Genomic DNA, 20,483 nt, shown 5'->3' on the forward strand with positions numbered 1-20,483 from the left:
AATGAAAAGCAGAAAAAGAAAATATTATTCATCGCTCTATGGCAATATATAATAAGAAAGAATAACACATGCGGCTTCAGCTATGAGGTAAAGGCGTATCTGTATATGAAAAGCGTGTCTCGTGAAACACGATGGCAAAGAACGACGGGTTAGTGAGTTGGGTATCATTTAATTCAAGATTGCACATGTAGTAGAATTCGCAAGTTGGTCAAAAAGGGGGGAAACGCTAGCGACAACATCTAAAGGAGTAATTCGAACTGAGAGCCTATTTTCTCTCGCGCACTGTTGGGGAACCGGAAGCAGCCTCCTCAATGCCGCTCGCGGTCACGCTAGAGTCAAGCAGAGGAATTTTATCAATGCTTGCCTTGTCGGATCCTCCATTCTTTGCAATATCGTTAGAATCGTCCATGATATGCGCCCCAGTGGCAACAGCGCTGTCTGATGTCAGAATAGTCGGACTAGCTGTGCCTTCAGGAGAAGACTGCCAACGTGCAACATCCTTTTTCAACGCTTCCAGTTCTTTCTGAAACCGCTTGCCAAAAACATCAATGTAGTAGGTTGCGCCGTTGTGGATGCTCAAAATGAAAAGGGCAGTCAGGAAAAGGCCGCTAGCCCAGCGGGACCATAGCCAAAGCGGACATGGGATCATCGTTAAAATCGCATAGAAGTATTGGATCAGCATAAAGGCGGGAGCCTGTAACGATTCGGGCAGGCTTAAAACTATTTTACCAATCCAGGCCTTTGCATATGATTTGCGGAGCCATGTAAAGCTTGTCGGGCGTCCTGCGGCAATCTGCTCGGCACGCCGCACGGTGATAAAGCAATGATAGGATAACTGCCATATCGTATAGGGTACTGTCGCCCAGACCACCATAGACAGGAGCGAAAAGTGGTCCGGCGACCCGGGCTCACTGAATTTGATGTCGTAGATCGCTGGGAACCTCTCCTTCAAGGTCTCCGCAGAAGTCAAGTGAACAAGACAATGCCAAGCTGCCGGTGGCATAATATGAATGAACAGACTGTGATACCAGTCAGTTAACATGATAGTACTCGGGAGGTGTAGGGGCATGACTTACCTCACAACCTTGTCCATACTATGAAACACGAGGGAGTTCCGCCACATAGCAATCGCGACAGCGTTGTTTCCGAAAGTCAAACAGTACGCGCTGATGAAGAGTCTCTTGGAATTTGGGAAAACCCAGATACTCAGCATGCATAACAGGTTGACGAAATAGCAGAGGTCAGCCAAAAAGTAATGATACCCTTTCGCGTGGTATCTATAGTATCGAATCGGCATGAAGTAGGCCAGCTGTATGGTGAACCAGATATAGAAAGACTCCGGATGGGCTCCAATGAGGTAGCCACTGAAAAAAATGTTGAGGACACCGGCAATAAACGAGATCTTCTCGCGTAATGTAACCGTCGCGGTTGCGTTCCACTGCTTCCCCAGACGCTCAACACCGACCTTCATACGGCGGCGATACTTGTCAAGCTGCTCGTCTGCAGTAGGAACGCGTCTTTTCCATTCTCCCACCACGCGATCCTTTGCGGTTGCGGAGGTTGACTTCAGCTTCTCCCGCTGTTTCTTCATCTTTTCTTTCTGCATATTGATAGTATGCTGTAGCTTTTCGAGTCTTTGGGACAGCGAGAAGTTGTCGAGCAAGTCGAAGACCGTTAACTTGTCCAACGGGGGGAAAGTTTCCCAATCATCCTGATAAGAGAAGGAGGGCCTTCTCGGTGTACCAGACGGCGAATAAAAACTATCGGAGGATCCTGCAACTTCGTCCAAGTCCGACAGCAAGTCATCACTTGGGATCGCATGGAGATCAGGCGAGTCGCCAGTCGAGTAGGAAGCACCGTCCTCCATGATGAGTTTCTGTTGGAAAGAGAATATCGTCGGGCCGTCACGATAGTGAGGATAGGGTCTAGTAAGAAAGCGGGCGAACGTTAGCATCCCCATGATTGTCCACGAGGCGTGATCAGCCAGATCTGATAATCGTAATCAAATATCACAAGCAGATGCTCTGATATCTTCAGAGATGGGCCGTCGAACGTAAGAACTAGTGGGTACCGTATCGATCTATGAAAGACCGATATAAATAATTAAGTACTTACTCAGGCGAGCGCAGTAGATAGGTTGGTTCCAAACTTTCGATACACACGCAAATGATCCAAGTCCTCCAGTCTCCTTCAACGATCCAAGCGCATGACCCCCGGTAGAACTATACAAGTGACCAAAAGTCACAGAGTGTGGGGAGAAAAACGAGAAGAGGGAAGATGTTGAGGACAAGTTGAAAGTTGAGGTTCTGCGTGTGCACGCGTCGTAGGCTATGGTTGGCCAGTGCTGAGTGGCCGCGTTTCTTTGGCTCTTCTGGACCCCAGCGGCGGGATCTGCACTCGACATGGGGCCTTATCCCCAAGGAACCAATGAAACCTGAGAATCCAGGTGCATGATCCCGCAGGGTTTCCAATCAATTTCTAGACCGGGAGCGGTCTAGATGATGAAAGCGTTGTCCCCCAACATTTACCATGGATACAACTCAAAGACATCCAAGAAGAAACAAGACAACATCCGTGGTCGAGAATTACTAGCTAGTGAAAGAAAAGAAGAAGGGAAAAAATGAGGAGGTGGCTAACATCCAAAATACCAGCGCCCTATATCATGCGGCTGGTAAGAGCAAATCCATATCTCTCCGACGTGATAAAGGGCAAATTAGACAATAGCTTTTGCAGGTGCCCTGATCCCCTTTGTCTTAAACTTCGCTAATCCTCCTAGGACAAATAAGCAGACAATATCATAATCGTCAGAAGTACTCTAATGCCGGTCAAGCCCTTCTTCATACATAAAGGGTGGTAATTGGTATATATTTTATCCCGTGCGCCGTCCAAAATTTAGATATCATTTTGTCACTTAAGCTGTGTGAGGTAATTATTCGACATGTAAACAGTGAAACTCGTTAAATATGTAAGATAGTGGAATACTCTATTTACTATCATAAGCTCAAGTAACAGATTCGTAATTAAATTTTAGTATCAGAGACCTAGGTTCATCGTTTGGAAATCCGTCACCTATACCGGGTATTCCCTATTCTTGATATATTCAGAGCGATACTGATCCAGTCTCTACAATATGCCAAGAAGCCCACTTGGGCTGGAAGAGATACTCTATCATTCAAGATAGAGTCCTAAGTGTCCGAGATGCTTGTATATCGTGATATATACTAGGAACGTAACCCTTGGCACATATGGGCTTTCCGAGCCGCCATTTTGGCCAGACCCATTGCTATATCGGTATACCAGATGCTCGGGAAGACTGAAGCACAAATTGAGAAGCGAGGAGCACTACTGTGAAAGTATGCCAAACGAATCTCGACATAAGTAACTAATCTCACGTCATCTTGGATTGCGTGTTCAATTGTGGATGCCCTATTCCCGCCTCTCGCCGTCACAGGCTGGCGCTGACCGAGCCACCAGGCTACTTAGAAGCTTCGAGCTGGCGGCTATTGCTAAGAGTAGAGAAGTATACTAGTAGAGTGATCACGATGTACGCTGCTGTCGCTCGGATTGTAGAAGTTGACTTTTGATGTGCCACCTATCCTCACAAGCTGTTTGCAGATTCAACATTCCTGCCCGATTACCTATGTCAGCTATACTGCAGTTGCCTTCTTACATGGTACTCAGATAGAAGCCTCAGCTTGCAGAATGTGGTACAAATAACTAGCTTTATGTTATTATATCCGGAAAGCCCTCTGGAAAACTCATCAAGATACAAGGTGGCCGGTGTATCTTTTACGGGCGGCCCATCGCTTTTTCTCCAATAGTCTACCGAGAAGATCGTGCTTCTCGTCTCTAGAGACCACAATTTCTCCAGAAAATATTGAGATCAACAGGGATTGATTTTTCTTTTAGCCAACCACACATTTTCCAGACATACTTAGTCGAGTGCCCGTTACGTGAGGTAAAGAATAAAGAGTATCTCAATATCACTCGACATGCAGTGATCCCATGTAGCGGATAGTGTCTTGAGAGTAGAGTAAAACCTCCTTAACCCGTCCGTCGCTGATCCTATTTTGGTTGTTCCCTTTGTTACCTAGTTGTTCCAAGGAAAGTTAACAAAGGCGTCTAACCCTTCGGCCACACGTGGCTGTACCATGCGGTCTCGGATCTTTTCCCCGTTAGCCACCCCTTGGGAGCTTGCACTTGCACTGTCTCAACTATTCAGTGCATGGTACTCCGTAGTTGATGTAAGCATTAGAGGCCAAATGCCTCGTCCCACTAGCCGGACATTGGGAAAGATAGGGTGTTCTTGTCTAAGCTCTGGTCACTGTTAAACCGTCTTCCACAACGGTCCGGACTCGAGTTTGTGAATTATAAACCCCAGTATGCCCTTTACGATGCGATTTATGCAGCGACACTAGTAGTAACTCAAGCCCCGGCTCTCATTCTTTTCTTCTAACGACTTTCCAGCTGGTAGTATTCCTTCCTAGTGGATTACTGCAAATTACGCAGCAGATTGGGGAGCTAATCAATCAAGAAGAGCGATATACAGTCTATAGCACCAGGTATCAATTATCGATTGGTACGAAGCATAAGGCGGTCGTGTTGCTAGCTATATGTCCAGGAGGATGCATTCCGGAGGGATGCATGCGAGGACGACGTACTGTACGTAGGGAGGATTTGTTAGGCCAAACTCTATCGCCACGTTTCTGGTCACCAACAACAAACTATCAAAGCATTTCATGAAAGAAGCGTCGCTGGTTGGACCCATTGTGCTACTAGTACTACTGACGGAGACTCCTGATTATTGGATATATCTGGGGCCTAGAAGCCCAACCAATAGTCATTTACCTTTTTTTTTTTTTGGCATTTGCTGAGTGGTTATCCTACTAAAAGCTAACAAGACCGTTTAGACTCTTCTCCATGAGTTATTAGCTGCGTCTCAACATAAGAAAAGGAACTAGTACCGTGCATGCACACAGCAACCTTTTGTATTATATGGTTGGGACGGGTTGAGAGTTAGTTTCTAGGTGGATAGGGTAGTCTGACCAGAATTGGGTATGGTAGTTCCCAAGCCCCTTGACCTACTATGCATGTTTTAGAACGGGGACTTTATTTATCATTTTATGATCCGATTCTCCGATCTAAAACATTCTCAGGGTGACAGGTTGGACCTCAGAACGCAAGTTTACTATTAGTAACTCCGGGCCTATCTCCTATTCCGCTTCGCGGGGGCATCCCTTGCCCCCTGTCGGAAGCCTGGGATAGCACGAGCAAGTCAGCTGTTCTCAAGAAAAGCGAAACCGTGCTCAGCTTATCAAGGGCTGATCGAGCCCTAACTCAAAATATGTCCGAACCACGGTCGGGATCCGGTCAGTCTCTTTCAGCCGCTCCAAGCGGCCTTAATGAACGGGGTTTGCTTGCAGCACAGGGATACCCAGAAGACTGGGATGACCTCTAAGGTATCCTGGGTAGTACAGATGTGATTACGCGAGCGACACGGGAACTAATGACTGAAAGGCTGGGAATCAGACACGAGCATGCACCATGGGGTATAGCTACTACCATCACAGCGGGTCTGGTGTAGGGATAGAGGAACCATTCCAGGGAGATCCCAGAAACTACTATACTAGTGTCCGGTCTAGTCACATAGGTAGGCTATAGCTTGCTAAGCCTGCGCGGATATGCCTCAAGTCTCGTTCATTGTGAACAAATCGGGTAAGGCCCAGAAGACAATTTGTCTTTGAATAATGGAAGAATGTGTCCATATCCTTGAGTTGCCATGTGTGAGGCACTCGGTACCACCGCCTCTAGCGTGTGCATGCAAAATATTTGCTCACAGGAGGTGTGATGTGTTCTGCATTTCCTCAAGTTCCTTTTATTTTATTTATCTTTTTTTTACCTCTCTGATGCCATGCGCCCGCTTGTGCCCTGAGTAATGATGTTTCGTGAAATTCCCCATTTGGGAACAAAACTCAGCTATTTATGGAAAATCTCGGGAATGAGCTTCTTGTGTTTGACTAAATCCGTAGCCTTCCACCAAGTAATCTTTATCCATAACTTCAAGCTTAATCCAGTTCATTGTGAAAAATGGTCAGGCCCGGGGCACTTCAGCTCCGAGCGGGCGTTTTTCTAGCTCGAGGTGCTACCTGAAGAGCCGAGAATAACTAACCAAGCTGGATTACGTTTTGATAATGCGCAAAACGTAGCAATAATTGGGTTATGATATAGTGTCGAGTACTACAAAACCTTTTGCTGCATGTAACGGGTACTACCATCACAGTGAACAAATAGGTACTAGTCTACTAAGTTCAGCCATAGTCAATTCACGCTTTGTACTACTGAATAGGTGTTCTACCAACATGAGGGGCAATAAGGATTTCCTTGTTACACAAGGAAAAGAAAAAGTTGAGCTATTTGAATAAGGAACATGTAATAATCGGAGGACATAAGGCATTAGAGGTGACGGTTAGGGTTGTCCGAATTAGCGTGGTACGATATCCGGGCCTAGCTCCAAGTCCTTGGAATCAGGAAGAGAGTTTTTGAGGTACACATGGAGTAAAAATGGAAGAGGGGTTCTCTTTCTTGTTTTACACCGTCATATCTTGTTCCTGTACGATGACACTGTCAGTGGAAGTTTAATTTCGAGAGAGGATTTAAGCGGTGCTCACCGCAAGACGCTAAATGTGATAGATCCAACTGTGTGGGTGTCATGAATACAGTGTTCTGTGGCGGACGAAGACTCTAGGCGTATATGGACCAGCGCAACCCAGATATATAGCCATTTTAAAGTTGAGCCTGTTGAGGAAAATAGGAATAGGAAAAAGAAAAGTGAGGACACGCGGATACGATTCCTATCCGTCCTCGCATTCGTCGCTAGTATCGGGCGAAAAGACTACTAGGAATGTGGCGGCTCATGGCATAGAATGTTTTCTTTGTTGTGGAGAATTGAACACATGGAGAATCTAACGCGATCGAGCGCTGGTACAAAAGTTTAGTGGCCTTCAACTTCCTTCGAGTTCATACCGGTTGCTGACGGTGCAGTGACGCTCCACTCATTTGGATCGGCCTCAAGGGAGTTGCGGTGTCAAGGACGATGATCCCCTAAAGTGTGGGGACTGGGCACCACGGTAGGTACCGGATCCACCTGCTCAGTGCGGTATTGTCCTACCTAAGGACGATTTCCTTGCTGCGCTGCGGGCATGACCTTCCAAGTCTACCTTTTCGGATATATTTCAGCGCTATACTTATACTTTCAACCCTTTCTAGATGCCACATAACCTCTATCTACTAGTCTAGTAATGAGTTTATTTCCCGTGTTCCAGAAATTATGCTTCTGGGACGAACTCTTTCGTCATCTATTAATTACGATAGTCGATTTGGCGGTTGAGATCGGTGCAGGTGCCGCAAAACCAGAGTATCCCTTGCATGGGTGTGTCACCCTGTCGTCGGTCCATGAGGTTATTGTTGCCCATGATGACCACGACCATAGCGATCCTGCAGGAGACCCACGACCAGACCACCGCACTTTGGATGAGTCTCTTATTTCTTGGGCTGCCATTTTCGGATATTTCTATCTAGGGATGTGGGTAATAATACTAGAGTATTATTATGATTCCCCAACTGGCTGCCTCGTTTAGCTGCATCCTCCACCCCTTTATATCACACTATCTCTAATTTCGTTGTCGGTTGTTTGATTCTATTTCTTCTTATCTTCACCCCCAGGTCTCACTCATTTTATTTGTTTCCTATTTATTTCTTAAAGAAAGATGGTCCCGCGTGGTCCACTGTTGGGAATTCCTCTGCAGGCCAGGATTAGGGCTCAAGCCACAAGCTGACTTTGCGGGGACAGGGGTCTTGTGACCGTCATCCTGGACGCAGTTAAGAATAAATAATATTGAGCTTTGGAGTTTGGAAGCCTAGTACGGCGCTATCAGGCATAATCTCGCCTTATTCGATATCCCAAGTGACACAGGAGTGGTTACTTGCTTCTTGGACTATTTGCTTATTATCAACACGTCTTTCTCGCACCGCTGTTCTGCCCCGATCATCTCCCCTCTTTCCTCGGGGAAGGGACAAATAGAACATTCCTCTCCATCACGAACACCATTTAAATATAGCTCTCAGCCATGCTTTCACCGAACTCTCTCGCTGTCCCAAGACAGGCTCCTCCAGTGAGACCATCTCGATCACTCGAGGGACTAGAGAAAGTCGTGCCTCCACATCCACCTCAGCCTGCTGCTCGGTCAGCACTTCGTTTGGATAAGCCTCTCCCCGAGCTGCCTGCGAAACCACTACCCGATACACCCTCGATGGAGAGTTCAACGGGATGGAGCGACGACAGCAGCACAGATGTCAGCTTTGAAACTCGTCGTACATCTGATGCGTCATCAGAAGGCTACCCAGTTTGTGTTCGTTCACCCTCGGATAATCTGGACGAATTCGTCGAACATTCTCCTATCTCTAGTATAGATCGCTCTTCCCCCGTGAAGCCTTATAACAAACCAGAACCATCGCCTCTGATGCTCACCACATTGTGTGATGATAATCACCGCCATCGGCCTTTACCGACGGCAACTCGTGCCGTTCCTAATCATTATTTTAGAGAGAAAAAGTGGGAGTTCTTTCCAGAGCTTGCGATGCCATCAGAACTGCCACCTGGGTATCCCAAGTTTCCACCTGCGCCTCGGAAGCAGAACAGCAGTCGGCTGAACCTAGCAGCGTTCGACTTTACGAAGATAAGTCCCCGCTGTACTTCGCCTGACAAGCGAGCACTTGCCCATGATGTACGCAAATCTATCCGCTCCTATGTACAACGAAGGCTATCCAAGAACTCCATTGATAAGACCAAGCCCAAGCGACGATCACGAGCGTCGACAGCTCCCTCTGAGTTTCCTGAAGAATATCGATGCTCCCGGAAGACTTCTTCGAGCAACTACTCTAACTATTCTGATCGTGGAAGCACAGGGCCGCAGCAGAACTTTCTCTACCTCTCTGCCGACCTGAAGCGGCTCTCGATGAGCAGCAGTTCAAGTGAGGACGAAAGTGACAGAACAGTGAACTCGATAACACCCTATCAGAAGAAACAGCCAGTCGTTCGCATTTCAGCTTACCAAAGGTATGGACCAGCCACGCGGGAGAAGCCCGGACGTGAAAAGAGGATCAGTTATCGGCAAAAGGGCAATGTAAGATTTCCGAAATATCGGAAACAACCCACAACCTTTCGGTATGAAACATCTTCGAAGACCGGCCAATCAACATGCTCTACACTACAGCAAGGCACTCGATTCTGCGTGAGAGTGTTGCAGGATGGAACGAGTCATGTCCTAATAGCGCTGGATGGAGCGAGACAGAAGATAATTCAGGCTCAAGTCGATCGAAGACGAAGACAATTGAAATCCAAGATCAGATTAATTGGTCCGGTCAATCCATACACTACCTATGGTCGGGTTGATCCCTGGATATGACTGTGCATAACTAGTGGCATTGGCAGATCAGTCGTCATACTACATCTTGTATCATCTGCATCGTTGATCCACTTTATGGCCCGTCTCACCTTCTATCTTTATCTGCCCCTCCGCTCTTTCTTTCATCCTTCTTATTTTATTTTCCCCCCCTTCCTTTGCCCCCATTCCTTCTGAATTTCCCTGTACACTTTCCATATTCTTATTCTCGATATCCCGGAGGTAGTTACGCTAGGCGTTATGGTTAGATTCCTGGGGGGAATTGATTGTTTATGTGCATGACATTCGATACATCCTTACTATTGTTGCGCGAGTTATGATAAATTTGCATGAACACTAGCGATTTGCTCTTTTGTTGACTGAATGTGATGGGGCACTTGGGGCCTCCGAACAGGTTTGGATAGCTTTTAAGTCTGGGAATCCGGGCAGAGCTAGGAAAGGTAGGATTGTTAGTAATATTAGTCTTCCTCTATAAGTGTCTTAAGTTCTTATTTTGTACTTGTGCCCATAGGATATTTGAACCCAAGAAGGCCTGAATATCGGTGATATATCATGTGTAGGTGCTGGCTCTTGGCTCCAATGGGCACATTCCATGCTCATCCGGATTGGAGGCTTCCCCGCCATGGCCAGGTCACAGGATTTCTCCGCATTTACGTAGTAGCTGGAATGCAAACAGCGTCACCTGCTGTTTCGTTCCTGGATCCCACCCCGGAAGTGATTTAGCTCTTTGCCTTTCCTTCCCCCCTCCACTCCTCCTCTTGCTGTCTCTCTCAATTGACACACTCTCTGACATCCATCCTCTATCCCTGCTCTGATGCAGACATCATCACTCTCCGATATCCTGATAAGCTTAATCATTACCCACAATTGATCGGAGCCGTTATCATGGGTGGAGACGTTCCGCGACAAGCTTCTAGCTCTCTCCCCCGAGCTCCAAGCGGGCCCGTCGGTCAACGCATCCATGGCATCTATACAGATCGTTTGAGACAGTTTACAGCTAACGGCCAGTACGAGGCACAGAATCTCGTTTCGTATGTAAACATATTCGCTAGTCATGCCACATTAGTACATACATCTAATGCCCTACAGTAAATTCTATGAAGCCGTGAACTCCGACAAAGACCACGTTAAGCTCTCCGTATACTCGGTCCCGAATTTAGAGCGCCCTACGTTTGAAGAGGCAACCTCACATAACTTCAAACCAACACATATCGGTGCTTCATTTGGTCCTAGTTGGTCTACTCACTGGTTCCGCATCCACCTGACGGTCCCGGAGGACTTACGTCAAAAAGAGCGACTGGAGTTTCATTGGGATGCGAACAATGAGGGTTTAGTCTGGACCGAAGATGGTCACCCGCTACAAGGCCTCACTGGTGGCGGGGAGCGCATCGAGTGGATCATCCCTGACGCCTGGCGCGATGGGAAAGATCACACCTTCTATATTGAAATGGCTTGTAATGGGATGTTTGGAAATGCACCTGGCGGGGATTCGATTCAGCCACCAGCGCCTGATAAATATTTCACCCTGCACAAAGCACAGATCACAGCTGTCAACCTTGAGGCGCGGGCATTGTTCTATGATTTCTGGATAATCGGAGGTATGGAGTTCAAACCTGCATTTTGTTTTATCCTCTCCTCTGTGTCTATTGGCTAGCTGTGCTGACAGACATCATGTAGATGCAGCTCGAGAGTTTCCTGGAGATTCCTGGGAATCCCATGAAGCCAACATGGTAGCTAATGCTATTATGGACGCTTTTATTGCTGGCAATGGGAGCCAAGAATCCATCAAGGAAGGACGTAAGATAGCCAGGAGATACCTCGGTGACAAAGTTGATTCATCGGAGGTGTATGATACCGATACACAACCAATTGTATATGGAATAGGGCATTGCCATATCGATACGTGCTGGTTGTGGCCCTGGGCAGAGACTAAGCGTAAGGTAGCTCGGTCATGGTCAAACCAGTGTGATTTGATGGACAGGTATCCGGAACACCGCTTTACTTGCTCGCAGGCGCAGCAATTCAAATGGCTGAAACAATACTACCCCTCAGTCTTCGACCGCGTGAAGGGATGGATCAAGAAGGGCCACTTCCAACCAATTGGTGGTAGCTGGGTTGAGCATGACACCAACATGCCCAGTGGAGAATCATTGGTGAGACAGTTCCTCTATGGCCAGCGTTTCTTTGAAAGCCATTTTGGTGAGCGTTGTACGACTTTCTGGTTACCCGATACCTTTGGTTACTCGACGCAGATTCCCCAGATCTGCCGTCTAGCTGGCATGAGTCGTTTCTTTACCCAAAAGCTTAGCTGGAACAACATAAATAATTTCCCACACACTACCTTCCAGTGGGTTGCGCTCGATGGTAGCCAAGTTATATGCCATATGGCGCCATCAGAGACGTACACTGCGTCGGCTCACTTCGGCGATGTGAAACGCAGCGTCACACAGCACAAGTCCATGGACAACGATAACACATCGCTTCTTGTGTTCGGAAAGGGTGACGGCGGCGGTGGGCCGACTTTCGAGCATTTGGAGAAGCTGCGCCGCTGCCGTGGCCTGAGTGATAAGACAGGCCTGCTTCCACGAGTAAAAATGGGTGAGTCAGTGGACGACTTCTTCGCAAGACTAGAGAAGAAGGTTGAGAAGGGCACACAATTTGCTACATGGTATGGTGAGCTTTATTTTGAGCTACACCGGGGTACATATACTACCCAAGCAAACAACAAGCGAAATAATCGCAAGTCTGAGTTCTTGCTTCGGGAGATCGAGTATTTGGCCACGCTCGCGTCGGTCTCGCAATCTAGTGGCAATTATCGATATCCCAAGAGGGAGATAGATGATATGTGGGAGGGCGTGCTCCTATGTCAGTTTCACGACTGTCTGCCGGGCAGTTCCATCGAGATGTGCTACGATGACTCTGACAAACTTTATGCCGAGATCTTCGAAACTGGTCAGAAAGTTAGGAGACAAGCCCTTGAGGCTCTTGGACTCGGAGGCAAGAAACCTTCCAAGAGCCTTGTAGCGGTCAACACTTTGCCTTGGCACCGTTCAGAAGTTGTCAAGCTCCCTACTGGGTTCGAAGAAGCAAACCGCCGGAAGTATGCCGTAGTTAGCGGGAAGACGGGTCTCATGGAGTATTGTGCCAACCCAGCCACTTCTACTCGAGTGACCGTGTCGGAGATCCGGCCCGGGGTGTTCCGTCTTGAGAATACAAAGTTGAGGGTTGACATCCACAATGGAGTAATCACATCCCTATTCGATGTTAAGACAGATCGTGAGGTGATCGCGAAGGGCGGCAAGGCTGGGCAGCTGGTCATCTTTGATGATAAGCCGCTTTACTGGCAAGCTTGGGATGTTGAAGTTTTCCATCTGGAGTCAAGGAAGGAGTTGCACTCCAGTAGAACCACCATCGCTGAGAATGACCCATATCGAGCCAGTGTCGTTACTGAAACCCAGATCAGTGAGAACAGCTGGGTTAAGACAACAATCAGTCTTTCTGCCCTTGCCGGGGATGAACCATCATACGTAGAGTTTGAAAGTGAGGTTGAGTGGCAAGAAACTATGAAATTCCTCAAGGTAGAGTTCCCTGTGGACATCACAAATACAGAAGCATCCTATGAGACCCAATATGGGATCATCAAACGACCAACACACTACAACACGAGGTAAGCAAATCGCCGTCCACTATGAAAGTTAGAACCGACTGACTCTTCTAGCTGGGATATGGCCAAATTTGAAGTTTGCTGCCACAAATGGGCCGATCTGTCTGAGAATGGATATGGCGTGTCGGTCTTGAATGACTCCAAATACGGGTTTGCAACCTGTGGCAACCTAATGCGTCTATCTCTGCTCCGAGCACCCAAAGCACCGGATGCGCACGCAGATATGGGCCGTCATCACATACGATATGCGATCCTGCCTCATGCTGGGCCTCTTGATTCGCGCACCATCCGAGCAGGGTACAATTTCAACCATCCACTTGTTCTTGAGTCAGCATTTGGCTCTGAGAACAAGGATATCTTTAACTCTATCTCCATCAGCGGCTCCTCATCGCTCATCTTGGACGTTATTAAGCGTGGGGAAGATGACGAAGATGTCTCCCGAGATAATCTACCCCGCCGCGCAGGAAAGAGCATTATCCTGCGTATTTACGAGTCACTTGGCGGTAAGAGCCGGGGCACTATTCACACTAGGTTGCCTGTCAAGAAGGTCTGGAAGTGCAACGTACTTGAGGATAATGAGACCGCTCTTCCCGTTGCCAAGGGTAAGGAGACCACAGATGTTGGCATTGAGTTAAGGGCGTATGAGGTTGCTACCTACCGTTTGCAACTGTAGTCAAGTGTTTTCGGACGATACGTGTATCATCATCTTTGGAGGTAATTTTGATAAGCTATGCGCTTGATAATACAAAGGATATCTTGATAATATATAAAAGAAAAAGTCCATGCAGATGCTCGTTAGCTGAATCAAAAAGCCAATGCCATAGCGCCTTAAGAGCTCCATCACCGATCCGATCCGTAATCCCATATCTAAAGCAGGATAAACCCAAGCAATCAACTCGAAACTCCCGTTAAAATCGACCGATCAATCCCTTCCGTAGCTGATTTTCAACCTCTTTGCGGGTGGCTTATCTCCCGCCTCGTCATCGTCATCATTCTTATCCTTATTAGCATTTGACTTTTTCTTATTCTTCGACGAAGACGACCCTCCTTTCACACTGCCAGGCGCAGAAGAATCACCATTCGGTTTCCCTGACGATCCATTGACAGATGTAGGAGTTGGGGCATGCGACGGAGTAGTCTGAACAGATGATGGCGTCGAGTCCTTCGCCAATATTAGCCATTGATTCCCGTGGTTTGCTCAAAGACTGCGGCGGCTAAAAGAAAGAACATACCCGCATAAAGCTCGCCGAGCTTCTCGAGAAAACGCGATCGGCATCCGTCACCTGTGCCTTTCTTCTGGCGCCACCTACACCTCCGGAAAGCGCCAATGATCCACCAGTGCCAGCACCGCTAGATGAGCCCTTGATATAGTTATCGAATCCCTTGATGATGTTTCCGGCAGTTGTTTCTTCGAGGTAGGATTGTTCAAAGCGAAAGATTTGATCTTCGAGTTGGGCCTGCATGTCCACCTATGTTAGCGCTGTAATGGGCAAATAAACGGCCTTCTGGACTAGGTGAGGTGTAACAAGCAGCAATGGATTAATCCAATCGGCGGCATACCATGCTCTTATCCATTAATCGCTTCTTCTGCAATGTGTCGCGGAGCTCGCGCCGCAGTTTCTCGTAGTATGGTAGGCCGCGGTTGGCTCCGCCTTGAGCCGATGCTGTTCCATTGCTGTTGTTATTGTTGGAGGCTGTGGATTGATTTGCGGTTGTTGTTGGGCCTGCCGGCGTTGCGGTCGTGTTGGGGACGGAGGGCGGAGGGGCGGATTCCGTCATGCTCGTTGCTTCGCTTTGCGCGCGATGTTCAGAATTCAGTTTACTAAGCAGGTTTGTAAAATTTCTCGTGGCTGGACTTGAGTTGAATTTCCACGGTTCTTCCTGGCAATTGACCTGCTTGATCGATCTAGAACGGGGAAAGAAAGAGGTAAGGTCTGGATTTGGCCGCACGTCTTATCGATGGTGTTTGGCTGGTTTGCATTGCTGAATTGCCGGGCGGTCAGCCAGTCGAACATGTGCGGCGGCCTATCTAGGGAGGAGGAGTTGATGGCGTCAGCAACCCAGTGCTGCTTTTCGTGCTAAATACTTGGGAGCTATCTCTGTGCTATAACTTTGAAATAGTCTCCTATTGGCCTATATAAGAAAATTTGTTCCTTGTTCCGTACTTCCTAAGCTATCAGGCTGACATTATTACAATATGGATCACTCAATGCACCACGCGGGGATGGATATGGACCATGGTCATGGCCATGGGGATATGGATATGGGAGGACAGTGTAATATGAATGTGAGCTTATCATTCATTCTATTGGGATATACTTGGAGTGATCTATGACGGGTCTAACTGAGAACAACGCTAGATGCTCTTTACATGGTCCTCTAAAGACCTTTGCATTATATTCCGCCAGTGGCGTGTCGACGGTCCCTTCTCTCTCCTCGTCTCCTTGGTTGTCATCGTGCTTTTGACGGCGGGTTACGAGGGTATTCGACAATTGACTAGGCGTTATGAGGCAGCGCATGCACAACGGTTGAATGCGTTCAATACGCCTGCTGTGGGAGGTAAGTTTTATATTTTATCTATTGCTTCTACTATGCGATATACAATCATTTCGAGGAGAGAATCTGTCAGGGGGCTTGGTTGAGTCAGATTCCATTGACACCTTGAAGGCAATGAGAACGTCGGCGAATCTGCCCCGGTCATCGCCCCTTCAAGCTATGCTCCTCATTCCTGCGACGAAAGCTCACCGCTACTTGTAGGTAGGGATAACAGGAGGGTTGTGGAGCAGCGGGGAAAGCTCATCATGGCCGCATTATATGCTGTGCAGGTTTTCTATAGTTTCTTTATCATGTGAGCTCGAACCCCTTCTGGTGACAGATCCTCGATCTAAATACTAATTGGTCAGGTTGCTGTTCATGACGTACAATGGGTTGGTCATGGTTGCAGTTGCCGTTGGAGCATTCGTAGGGTATCTTGTGTTCGGAGAGAATATGTCAGCTGCAAAGACCGTTGCTTGCCATTGATCATTCCCTTTCAGATAATTGTTGCGTTTCAGAATTAGTGGAAAGTTTCAAGCTTGGCAAAGCTTAGCGGTGAGCCGCTCGATAGCATATACTGCATATCAGATAATGGTGTCTTTGTATTTCTGACCTGGAGTTGGTCTTGTTCATCAGTCATAATCAAACCTATGGATCAGGGAACCTCCACGTCGCTCCCGTCATCTCCAAATCCAAAACTGAATCCACCTGCTTCAGCTGAGTCTTCAGCACCGTCTTGCTCGGGTTTTCCGTGGACAATTTCATCCCATTTCCGCTTTTTGCCCTCGGCTTTCTTTTTTAACTCATCAAGTGCTTGTTCAAGTAAGTCTGGGTGGGCCTCGCGCATTTTATTCACAAACTGCTCGTAAGGGTTGTGAACATCTTTTCTGAAACCCGAAATTTGATCAGCTTTGTTACTCAGGAAGTCCAAAGCTGCGCTCAAGTGTGCATGTGGGATAAAGTTCTGTGTGATTGCGATGGCTGGTTCGATATTTACCACCAAATGCCACCAACCCGAGGGCACATGCAGAATCTCTCCTTCCTGGCAGATACCTTCGACGCAGCCCGGTGTGCGCCGGGCTTCAGCATGGAAACCTAGAAGCCACTCTGCGATGCTCAGGGGGGATGTCACTTCACTCTGGTCTTCAGAGACATAGACTCCTGGAGGTGGGGGGAGTTTGGAAGACGAGGGAAACATAATCCAATACTTGGAGCCGCGGACTACTGCGTTCCAGGCGCTAGTGGCATTTGGATCCTTATGGAAAGTGCTTCCTGACCGCTCGGGGCCAATGATCAACCACTGCCTATCAGGGCGGTCATTGCCTAAGACGGAGAAGAAGTCGTCTCCAAAACATGGTGGCGGCCAATATGTGGCGTCGGGCTCCTCATCGGGTTGACCGACCTTGAGGCCCATTTTGGACACGAATGCCCGGTCGAATAGGTAGAGAGGGCTCTCGTCCGAATTGTTCTTCATGTACTCCACATATGTCTTGAACGGCCAGTCCACAGCCTCCGCACGGAATACCGTCTCCGCATATTTCGATAACAACGACTCAACGGTCCAGGTTCGATAGACCGGCCACTCTTTGACAGGTTCAGTCAGGATAAACGGTGTGTCGGACCATTTCTCATGAAATTCTACCGGGGAGAGGTTCGGCAGACGAGCGATTTGGTTTCTGGACGGGATATTGGTGATGTAGGGGTCCAAGGAAATATGCGCGCAGTAGAAGGGACGGTGTAGGGCATCTGAGTACAAAGTCGAGCAGTCTAGGATGGCTGCTTTAGATGGAGGGATGTTGAGATAGGTAGACCGCCATGTTCCTTGCCAGGTAAACGAGGCTGGTGGAGATCTAAAACAATCTTAGTACACGACCAGCTACTGAAGTTCTAGTATTATACGACAGGCATAACACAAAGGCTGCATAGCACAGGGAATATCACTGGTCCTATACGATCACACGTATCCCAGAATTCGTCCCCAGTTATTCCGTTCCAGAACTGATATACATCGAAAACGATCGCAAAATCAAAAACGAAGCACAATGGAAGAGGAAGTTCCAATCTATATGATCTTACCCAATAAAAAGAGACTTCCAAAAGTCCTCGGCTCTAGTAAACGCATAGAAGGCTTTACATGTCTGCCCAATACGCAGCAAACTGCGTCCATCCAGGCACTCTAGTAATATTAAGATCAGTTCATCGGGTAACAAATTGAAGGTTCCAATCGCAGCACGAAGATTCTCCTCGGCAAGCAAAGCATTGCCACTGGGCTTCACCCCCAAAGGATGACCGGGAATTGCATCATGCCCGACCAAATCGTGGTGGTCCAGTGAAGCGATGTCCGGCATTTTGGAAACAAGCGTTAGGCCTTCCCTTTCGGGTGGGGTTTGATACTGCCCGCCAACAAACACAAATGGTTCCAAAAGAAATATGAAGAAATGCGAAAGAGTCAAGAGACAATAGTAGATCAGTTTAGTGCAAACCCCTGGACAAATTAAAAGGGGCGATAAACTATAACCCAAATGACGCTGATGGCAAATTTCTACTTCCGATAGTAACCATCATAGAAATAAGCAAAAAAAAAATCATAAAAATTCTGACAGGCTCGAATCAAACCGCGAAGGCAAAACAGCACCAGGCAAAAAACGTGGGTAGGTTACGTTTTACGGAAGGCGGTATGGATCCGTTGGGCAGAACTGATTGGCGCTAACCGGGTAAAAAATTTTTTAAAATTTTGCGGCTTGAGGAAAGAAGCAGAAGAAGAAAAAAAAAAAAATAAAAATAAAAATAAAAAAGGAAAAGAAAGGAAAGACAAAAAGGTTTGCTATTCTTCTTGTTTTTTTTTTTTCTCTTCTTCTTTCCCTATTCCACACTATCAGTGAAATACATTATTTATTCAACTCCCACATCTACTAGATCTTGTGAAGTCTCTCTCTTTTTTTTGAGAGTTTTAGGTCTAGTCTTTCTCCTTTCCGTGAAAGTTCTTCCGACTTTGATTTTCTGCGACGGCGGCCACCCCACTGGGATCGTTTGTCGCTAAGAAACCCTCACTCAGTTCACACCCAAAACCCCACTGTCTTCCGGTCACAGTTCTTCGCCTGTGATCTTTTCTCTACAACAGTCGCAATCATGTCTGCCGATAAAGGATTGGAAGAAGTCCCTGAGGGTATGTTCTTATCGTGGATTCCATAACTTTTGTCTTTTAGTCCATTCGACGGACTTTTTTTTGGATTTTTTGTGGCGCTGGTCATTTTTTTTCTTCGATGTCGGTCAAAGAGGGAAAAAAAGACAAAAGCACCACACCACACAGAACAAGCATCAAATGTCGAGACTTCAAGATCCAGGCTAATCAGACCCTTCACACCAACAGGACAGATCGAGTCTAACTACGATGAGGTCTTCGACTCCTTCGATGCCATGAACCTCAACCCTGAGCTGCTTCGCGGTATGTGATAACTTTTTTCGACCAGAAGGATGTCGATAAGAGGAAGTACTAACGGGGGGGTTTTTTTTCAGGTGTCTATGCTTATGGTTTCGAGCGTCCCTCTGCTATCCAGCAGCGTGCCATCATGCCCATCATCAAGGGTAGGGTTTTCCTGTCTTTTAGGGTTGATGAGTTGTCAACTGACCGGTGTAGGTAACGATGTCATCGCTCAGGCCCAGTCTGGTACTGGAAAGACTGCCACTTTCTCCATCTCCGCTCTCCAGAAGATCGACACCAACCTGAAGGCCTGCCAGGCCCTCATTGTCGCCCCTACCCGTGAGTTGGCTCAGCAGATCCAGAAGGTCGTTGTTGCCATTGGTGACTTCATGAGCATCAACTGCCACGCCTGTATTGGTGGTACTGCTGTCCGTGATGACATGAACGCTCTCCGTGAGGGCCCTCAGGTCGTTGTCGGTACCCCCGGTCGTATCCACGATATGATCCAGCGCCGTGTCCTGCGCACCGACAGCATGAAGCTCTTCATCCTTGACGAGGCTGATGAGATGTTGTCTGTAAGTTTTACTGCCCGCCCTTGAACGCTTATGGAACACCGGTGTTGACCAAATAAATAGCGTGGTTTCACCGAGCAGATCTACGATATCTTCCAGCTCCTCCCCCAGTCTACCCAGGTCACCCTGCTCTCTGCCACCATGCCCCAGGATGTCCTTGAGGTCACCACCAAGTTCATGCGCGACCCCATCCGTATCCTGGTCAAGAAGCAGGAACTTACCCTTGAAGGTATCAAGCAGTTCTACATTGCTGTCGAGAAGGAGGAGTGGAAGCTCGACACCCTCTCCGATCTTTACGAGACTGTCACCATCACCCAGGCCGTCATCTTCTGCAACACCCGCCGCAAGGTCGACTGGCTCACTGACAAGCTCACTGCCCGTGACTTCACTGTCTCCGCCATGCACGGTGATATGGAGCAGGCTCAGCGTGATGTTATCATGAAGGAGTTCCGCTCTGGTTCTTCCCGTGTCCTGATCGCCACTGACCTTTTGGCCCGTGGTATCGACGTCCAGCAGGTCTCCCTGGTTATCAACTACGACCTGCCTGCCAACCGTGAGAACTACATTCACCGTATCGGTCGTGGTGGTCGTTTCGGTCGTAAGGGTGTTGCCATCAACTTCGTCACTGCTGACGATGTCCGCATGATGCGTGAGATCGAGCAGTTCTACAGCACCCAGATCGAGGAGATGCCCATGAACGTTGCTGGTAAGTGCCTTCCCCAGGTCAATCTTCTCACACATGGATTTTCGCTAATTGCTCAACAGACCTCATCTAAACACCCCCACCTTTATACCTCACGATGCGGATTACGATCGCAGTTGCCAATAGC

General features: G+C 47.8%; 7 protein-coding genes across 7 annotated transcripts; 4 read left to right on the forward strand and 3 right to left on the reverse strand.

The window, feature by feature from the left end:
• Positions 1–265: 265 nt before the first annotated feature.
• ABOM_005980 (glycerophosphocholine acyltransferase) lies at positions 266–1,960 on the reverse strand (the record flags this gene model as incomplete). The annotated part of the gene is made up of 2 exons (XM_022533109.1): positions 266–1,019; positions 1,077–1,960. 2 exons carry the CDS (start codon positions 1,958–1,960, stop codon positions 266–268), a joined length of 1,638 nt encoding a protein of 545 aa, XP_022387618.1.
• Positions 1,961–8,126: 6,166 nt separating this feature from the next.
• Positions 8,127–9,464, forward strand: ABOM_005981 (uncharacterized protein; the record flags this gene model as incomplete). The annotated part of the gene is made up of 1 exon (XM_022533110.1): positions 8,127–9,464. The coding sequence occupies one exon, from the start codon at positions 8,127–8,129 to the stop codon at positions 9,462–9,464; it is 1,338 nt and encodes a 445-aa protein (XP_022387617.1).
• Positions 9,465–10,346: 882 nt separating this feature from the next.
• On the forward strand, positions 10,347–13,798 carry ams1 (alpha-mannosidase; the record flags this gene model as incomplete). Its single annotated transcript, XM_022533111.1, has 4 exons — positions 10,347–10,492; positions 10,551–11,059; positions 11,139–13,128; positions 13,180–13,798. 4 exons carry the CDS (start codon positions 10,347–10,349, stop codon positions 13,796–13,798), a joined length of 3,264 nt encoding a protein of 1,087 aa, XP_022387620.1.
• Positions 13,799–14,047: 249 nt separating this feature from the next.
• Positions 14,048–14,904, reverse strand: ABOM_005983 (chromatin modification-related protein EAF6/MEAF6; the record flags this gene model as incomplete). The annotated part of the gene is made up of 3 exons (XM_022533112.1): positions 14,048–14,287; positions 14,358–14,594; positions 14,686–14,904. The coding sequence occupies 3 exons, from the start codon at positions 14,902–14,904 to the stop codon at positions 14,048–14,050; spliced, it is 696 nt and encodes a 231-aa protein (XP_022387619.1).
• Positions 14,905–15,322: 418 nt separating this feature from the next.
• ABOM_005984 (low-affinity Cu transporter) lies at positions 15,323–16,146 on the forward strand (the record flags this gene model as incomplete). The annotated part of the gene is made up of 4 exons (XM_022533113.1): positions 15,323–15,412; positions 15,486–15,684; positions 15,793–15,973; positions 16,029–16,146. The coding sequence occupies 4 exons, from the start codon at positions 15,323–15,325 to the stop codon at positions 16,144–16,146; spliced, it is 588 nt and encodes a 195-aa protein (XP_022387622.1).
• Positions 16,147–16,315: 169 nt separating this feature from the next.
• On the reverse strand, positions 16,316–18,008 carry ABOM_005985 (putative F-box and JmjC domain protein; the record flags this gene model as incomplete). The annotated part of the gene is made up of 2 exons (XM_022533114.1): positions 16,316–17,510; positions 17,737–18,008. The coding sequence occupies 2 exons, from the start codon at positions 18,006–18,008 to the stop codon at positions 16,316–16,318; spliced, it is 1,467 nt and encodes a 488-aa protein (XP_022387621.1).
• Positions 18,009–18,789: 781 nt separating this feature from the next.
• On the forward strand, positions 18,790–20,429 carry tif1 (putative eukaryotic translation initiation factor 4; the record flags this gene model as incomplete). The annotated part of the gene is made up of 6 exons (XM_022533115.1): positions 18,790–18,826; positions 19,031–19,105; positions 19,177–19,245; positions 19,298–19,656; positions 19,717–20,359; positions 20,419–20,429. The coding sequence occupies 6 exons, from the start codon at positions 18,790–18,792 to the stop codon at positions 20,427–20,429; spliced, it is 1,194 nt and encodes a 397-aa protein (XP_022387665.1).
• Positions 20,430–20,483: the final 54 nt, after the last annotated feature.

This window comes from Aspergillus bombycis (assembly GCF_001792695.1).
Source record: "Aspergillus bombycis strain NRRL26010 chromosome Unknown contig00063, whole genome shotgun sequence".
NCBI classification, from domain to species: domain Eukaryota; kingdom Fungi; phylum Ascomycota; class Eurotiomycetes; order Eurotiales; family Aspergillaceae; genus Aspergillus; species Aspergillus bombycis.